The 7,347-nt window shown below is 37.8% G+C and overlaps 1 protein-coding gene across 1 annotated transcript in view; it reads right to left on the bottom strand.

Annotated features, from left to right (window-relative positions):
• The window catches only part of NEBL (nebulette), a 118,290-nt gene that overhangs the window by 92,239 nt on the left and 18,704 nt on the right, over positions 1–7,347 (bottom strand). Inside the window, 1 exon segment of the mRNA XM_024129724.2 lies at positions 6,093–6,203. Within this exon segment, the coding sequence (XP_023985492.1) occupies positions 6,093–6,203 (111 nt within the window).

Here is a 7,347-nt window from a genome sequence, read left to right as displayed (position 1 = left end):
CCCGCGAAGGGGCTTCTAGCGTGTGGGAACCTTTCCTCCTTCACGGCTCCCTCCCACTGGTGCAGGTCCCGTCCCTATTCTTTTGTCTCTGTTTATTCTTTTTTCTTTTGCCTACCCAGGTACGTGGGGAGTTTCTTGTCTTTTGGGAGGTCTGAGGTCTTCTGCCAGTGTTCAGTGGGTGTTCTGTAGGAGTTGTTCCATGTGTAGATGTATTTCTGATGTATCTGTGGGGAGGAAGGTGATCTCCGCGTCTTACCCTTCCGCCATCTTCCCCCTCTCTGTCATAAACTCTTACATTAGAGCAGCCCTCCAAGTGTCATCAAGTAGCCACATGGACTGGAAATTCTATCTGAATAAGATTTATTTCTGTTTGGTTATGCTGCATGTAAAAAACAACTAAATCATTAAATCGTAAATATTATTTTTAAAGGAAAGTATAAACCTTTGAAATATAAGTAAATGCAGGATCTGATATTCATCAGAAAACAAAACTGTTTTTCAATTTTCTGAACAGTGGAGTAAAATATAGAGCTGTATATAACAGTTTATCATTATTGGCAGTATTATCATTGTTTATAAAAGCATTTTAGAGTTGACAAATTTTTCTTATACATGATTTAATTTTATCACCACCACAACCTTGTGAAGAAAGCAGGATAGGTATTACTAACTATTCTGCCTTAGAGATGAACAAAATACTAATACACCTATTTTAATACTGAATTCTAAAAGCGCTGTTATTTTAAGTCACATCACGGAATCACAGAGTCACAAATGTTTTTCCGGTATCATTTAACTGATTTATCCTTAAGATTTCTCTCTGTCTGATGGAATAGAAATTGTCTGCTTATTAGGGTTTTTTTTTAATATTTACTGGAGTATAATTGCTTTACAATGTTGTGTTAGTTTCTGTTGCACAACAAAGTGAATCAGCTATACATCTTATTTTTATTTTTTAAGATTTCTCTCTGTCTGATGGAATAGAAATTGTCTGCTTATTAGGGTTTTTTTTTAATATTTACTGGAGTATAATTGCTTTACAATGTTGTGTTAGTTTCTGTTGCACAACAAAGTGAAGCAGCTGTAAGTATACATACATCCCCATATCCCCTCCCTCTTGCGTCTCCCTCCCGCCCTCCCTATCCCACCCCTCTAGGTGGTCACAAAGCACCGAGCTGATCTCCCTGTGCTGTGCAGCAGCTTCCCACCAGCCATCCACTTTACATTTGCTAGTGTATATATGTCAGTGCTACTCTCTGACTTTGTCCCAGCTTCCCCTTCACCCCATGTCCTCAAGTCCATTCCCTACATCTGCATCTTTATTCCTGCCCTGCCACTAGGCTCATCAGTACCGTTTTTCTAGATTCCATATATGTGTGTTAGTATACGGTACTTGTTTTTCTCTTTCTGACTTACTTCACTCTGTATGACAGTCTCTAGGTCCAACCACTTCATTACAAATAACTCAGTTTCGTTTCTTTTTATGGCAGAGTAATATTCCATTGTATATATGTGCCACATCTTCTTTACCCACTCGTCTGTCGATGGACATTTAGGTTGCTTTCATGTCCTGGCTATTGTAAATAGTGCTGCAGTGAACGTTGTGGTGCATGTATCTTTTTGACTTATGGTTTTCTCAGGGTATATGCCCAGTAGTGGGATTGCTGGCTCATATGATAGTTCTATTTTTAGTTCTTTAAGGAACCTCCATACTGTTCTCCACAGTGGCTGTATCAATTTACATTCGCACCAACAGTGCAGGAGGGTTCCCTTTTCTCCACATCCTCTCCAGCATTTATTGTTTGTAGATTTTTTGATGATGGCCATTCTGACCAGTGTGAGGTGATACCTCTTTGTGGTTTTGATTTGCATTTCTCTAATGATTAGTGATGTTGAGTATCTTTTCAAGTGTTTGTTGGCAATCTGTATGTCTTCTTTGGAGAAATGTCTATTTAGGTCTTCTGCCCATTTTTAGATTGGACTGTTTGTTTTTTCTGATATTGAGCTGCATGAGCTGCTTGTATATTTTGGAGATTAATCCTTCCTCAGTTGCTTCGTTTGCAAATATTTTCTCCCATTTGAGGGTTGTCTTTTCATCTTGTTTATGGTTTCCTTTGCCGTGCAAAAGTTTTTAAGTTTCATTAGGTCCCATTTGTTTATTTTTTATTTTATTTCCATTACTCTAGGAGGTGGGTCAAAAAGGATCTTGCTGTGATTTATGTCAAAGAGTGTTCTGCCTATGTTTTCCTCTAAGAGAAAAGTTTTTATTAATGTTAAGAAAGTACATATATCATTCTTGAAAAGAACATTAAGTCTCTGGTTTCCCCTGCTGGATACTTCTTTCTAATACACATTGAACTGATTACCAATATGGCATTCTGGGAAAGTTTACCACTCTAATTTCATCACAAGTCTATACAGACCACATTATTTAGAAAACTTAAAATGGCAGTTTAAAATTTGTTTGACTTACTTTTGAAGTACTGGACTTCATGTCTCTGATAAGATTCATGAAAACTATTAATGTTACTGGGGTTTTCATTTCAAGCCCATCTTTAGGGGAAAGTAACAGGATAGAATATCTCCAGTTCCTCTAATTAAATTAGAAAAAATCTGGCAGGGGTACATCCCTAAAGATACAAAAAAATTTAGATTGGCTCTTTTTAATCATTTTTTGACTGCAGTATCAACAAGATAGGTAGTTAACTGGGTTCAGGAACCTTTTGAATATGCCCTTCTGACCTAAATGCTTCTTAATATAAATTTCATATTGACTTGGCCTTTTTTAGAAATCTAATCTAGTTTCATTGTTTTGAATTAACTATGATATCACTCTAAACTCTTTTTTTTTAAGTATCTTTATTGGAGTATAATTGCTTTAGGTTTTCATTTCAAGCCCATCTTTAGGGGAAAGTAACAGGATAGAATATCTCCAGTTCCTCTAATTAAATTAGAAAAAATCTGGCAGGGGTACATCCCTAAAGATACAAAAAAATTTAGATTGGCTCTTTTTAATCATTTTTTGACTGCAGTATCAACAAGATAGGTAGTTAACTGGGTTCAGGAACCTTTTGAATATGCCCTTCTGACCTAAATGCTTCTTAATATAAATTTCATATTGACTTGGCCTTTTTTAGAAATCTAATCTAGTTTCATTGTTTTGAATTAACTATGATATCACTCTAAACTCTTTTTTTTTAAGTATCTTTATTGGAGTATAATTGCTTTACAATGTTGTGTTAGTTTCTGCTGTACAACAAAGTGAATCAGCTATACGTATCACCCTAAACTCTTAAATCACCCTTTAAAACTGAAGGAGGACCAAACAGAACTAACATTTTATGGACTGGTTCTTCTACAGAGCCCTTTACATATCATATCTCATTTATCACTTGCAAGAGCCCTGTGAGATGGGTATCATTGCCCCAACTTTACAGATAAAAAAAAAAAACAAAACAGATTTGGAGACATTTGTAACTTGTCCAAGGTCATCCAGGCAACGTGTGGCAAAGGAAGCATTTTAACCCTGGCCCGACTCCCAACTCCTTTTCTATCATATGTGACAGTGGAGGATATTATGAGGAATAATTTTTTCCTGTTCCATGATCATCGAATTTGGGGTGAAAGAAGAGACTACTGCCCCCAGAATACTCTTCCCCTTGGAACTCTCAGTTATTCAGAAGTGGAAATTCAGTTGGCCAGTCAGAAAGAATCCTCTCCCCCACCCTGCTTATTCACATCTCCAAAGGCATAAAGGACAGTAAGGTTCTGAAAGAGAAAGGATTCCATTTGGCCCACTGATGATTGATTCCATTTGGCCCATTGAAAAGTTTGACCAAAAAGGAGGGAGAAATTAGAAGCTTTTAACTGTAATCATCCCAGTTTCTTGGTTCTCTAACAGCTGTCAGAAAGCTGACTCGACTTTGGTGGAAACATAAAAAGATAAGCAAAGATACTGACATGCATTGTTTCTAGGTAAATCAGATGCACACGTGACAACACATTTTATTTTAAATTAAATTAAGTCATTAATAGGCATAGTGCAAAGTGACATTCCGCATCACGAGAAGGTAACCCTATTAGTTAAATTCTCTGCAAATGAATTTCATTTTACTGAAGTCTTCTGGGAGACATGGTTTTGTCTTTCACGGAGATGCTGCAGCCTCACCTACTGAACCAAGAGACGTACTTGCTTTCCTGTGGTTTTCAAGACCCACGTTTAAATTTCATATCTTTGGGACAACAACTGTATTATTCTAAGTGACCTGACTCTAGGGGAATATCAACTACTTCACAGGTAGAATACAAATATCATTCTCCCCTTAAATCTGAGTAAATAGTCTTAAACACTTTCTAAATCCTATTATGTGTACAAACTTTGCATGTAAAGGTTGAGCCAAGCAGGCGCAGGACTGTAAGTAAATACATCCTTCTCCCATAAGTACACAGTATTGAATGGAGGAGAAAGGGGCTTTATCCTCTAGTCCCTCAATCCCTCAATCAAAGACTTTTTAAAAGAAAAGGCAGAGTTAAAATAATAACCTCAGCTCTATGATAAGGAACGTCTGTATTTGAATTTCATTGAATTTTAGAGTTAGAAAGGGTCTCCCCAGGAGCTGTGTAATGCCAGCCATCTCCCCAGAGCACCAGACCACCTTCGAAGCCACGCCATCTATGGGAGTTCAAAGTTTCTTCCGCTCCAAACAGTGGAAGCTCAGGGTCTGGTTTTTCTTTCTTGCAAATGCACTGGATCCATTGATCTGAATTCTAATGATAACCTATTTTGCCCTACATTTTAAAATTTTCATTTAAGATCTTGACCAATAACCAGTGACCTTCAAGAGGGAGGCAGCAGGGTGTAAGGGAAAAAGTGGACGAGGGAGTTTGATTCTTTAGTCTTATTTTCTTCATCTGCAAAATGGGAATCAGTACACGTATTTTGCAAGAACTGGAAATGATCGAAGTCTCGGCACAGTCTCTCAGGCCGGCAGTGCTTGCTAAGTGGTAGTTGTTATGATTATGATAGTCAAGTTCTCATAAAGCCTCCTGGTAAAATGGTCTTGCTGGTAATTACAGACGTGTAGCTTCTTCATCTCTTATCAATCTTAACCCATTTTAGAAAAGCACTTTTGGTATCACCATGTGTTTATACATTTGGATTAAAATGTAAAAGCTCACTCAGCTTTTACTTAAGCATTGACCTATTGCAATTTAATATCAGATAACTGGTGCCATCCTACAAAGAGACACTGCACAGCTGGGGCCCTGGAGGTCCTGAGGCAGCAAAGCACCATTCAGTAAGAGAACCAAGTGGTGGAGCAGAGCCTCTGTGAGATGACAGAGATGTTTCAGGTACTTTTCAAAGAAAGGGAGCTTTTTAACCTAACGAAGGCAAACACTTTATCTTAACTGATTCTAACCCATAAAGAACCTGACAAACAGTTCCCACATTCCTTCTAGAATGCAAAGAATTAATGATAAGGAGACAAATAAGCTTCCACTGAAATTCCAGGAAGAAATATTCTTCTAGGCCCCCAAGATAGTAGTGGTAATTGAGCAAACACATGAAGGTTCTGATGTACTTGTTACCTTATAGCCAAAGAATAAGTGTGTTTTCTATGGGCTTGTTTCCTCTCTCTTGGCTTCTGCTTCTAAGCCGGCCGGTACACATCTATTGCTTTCCTACTCCTCCTGGGTCTTAAGTGTGACAATCTGCCCCCCACATGAACTCCAAAAGAAACCACAGTGGGGTACAATCTCACTAGCATCCCAGTTCTTCTGCAGTTCTGCACTGTAAACCATGGGAGTAACGCCATCAAGTCAAGGAAGTTCTAGGAATTGCTGTTAAAACCCCAGTTTCCCAGGTCTGCAAGTGCCTGACATTCTGAAGGCATTCTACAAGGTTCTAATAACAACTGACAGAATAATTCAGATGTGCTTCTGACTGAACACTGGGACATAAAAACAAAGGAAACTTTGAAGTCCTTTTTGAACAGGAATGTTGTAACATTTAAACTTCAACAACATACCCATTAGCCCTGATGTCAGTTAACTACAATTTTCCAGAAAATCATGAGGCATGGCTTGCTTACGTGACTCTGGTGCTTATTGACCTCCATGGCATGTTTGATCTCAGGCGGTTCCTTCATGCGGGCATAATCTGAGAATCCTTTGGCAGCATCGTGCTTCTGCTTGTAAGCAATCTTAAGAAAAACACAAATAATTGTTAGTTTCATTTACAGGTGTATGAAATTTCTTACCTTTTAAATTTCAGTGTTCCGTTAGGATTTCCTATAGTTGAATACCACCATTAATGGTCAAATGAGCCTAAGCTTCTGTAACAAAATAATATACATAATAGTTTAATCTTTGTGCTTCTGTTTAGACTCCTAATTCTAACTCCTGGTCATTTATTTCAAAAGTCTTTGTCCACACACTGAAATCCCCACTCATATTCACCTGGCTTAAATCTCAGCTACAGTTTTGGGAAATCTTCCACATCCAAGAGGTTTTAGGGTCATAAATGTTCAAGGTTTGAAGCTTGGGAAAGCAAATGACAAAACTGGGGAAGTGACTGGATATTTAAAAGTGAATTGTTCATTTTTTAATTGATTGTTATGATTTTATGGAGGCACAGCTATAATAGGATATAAGCCTAATAAAAGCCCTAAACTTTGGGAGAAAATATAACAAAATTCTCACACGTGTCAAGCCTTGTTCTCTGTTAGGGAAATAAGCATCACAGCAATGCCACCCATCACCACCATATTAAGTATGTCTCACACAGGGATGGAGAGAAGGCATGAGAATAATCAGAAGTACTTCAGAAGTAGAACTAAACAACCTCAACAGAGTTAGAAATTAAAGAAGATCCGTAAGACAGCAAATTATCCCCTTACTCTCAGTCTAATGCTATGTTATCCTATTTACTTCCTTCACAAGTTTAAATTACTCAGTTTAATTTTTGTAAAATTACTTATTTTCTGTCTTCTCTTACTAGAATATAACTGTCTAGTTCACTAAATGCTCAGAACCCAGAACAGTGCCTGACATAAACTGCAATAAGTATTTGCTCAGTGAGTAAAGAAATAGGACCCCAGAAAATATTTGAAGAGATTATAGTCGAAAACTTCCCTAACGTGGGAAAGGAAATAGCCACCCACGTCCAGGAAGCGCAGCAAGTCCCATACAGGATAAACCCAAGGAGAAACACGCCGAGACACATAGTAATCAAATCGGCAAAAATTAAAGACAAAGAAAAATTATTGAAAGCAGCAAGGGAAAAATGACAAATAACATACAAGGGAACTCCCATAAGGTTAACAGGTGATTTCTCAGCAGAAACTC

The sequence above is a fragment of the Physeter macrocephalus genome, chromosome 11 (assembly GCF_002837175.3).
Source record: "Physeter macrocephalus isolate SW-GA chromosome 11, ASM283717v5, whole genome shotgun sequence".
Classification (NCBI taxonomy): Eukaryota; Metazoa; Chordata; class Mammalia; order Artiodactyla; family Physeteridae; genus Physeter; species Physeter macrocephalus.
Note: the sequence above shows the minus strand (reverse complement) of the source record. Positions and strands in the feature narration are given on the sequence as shown.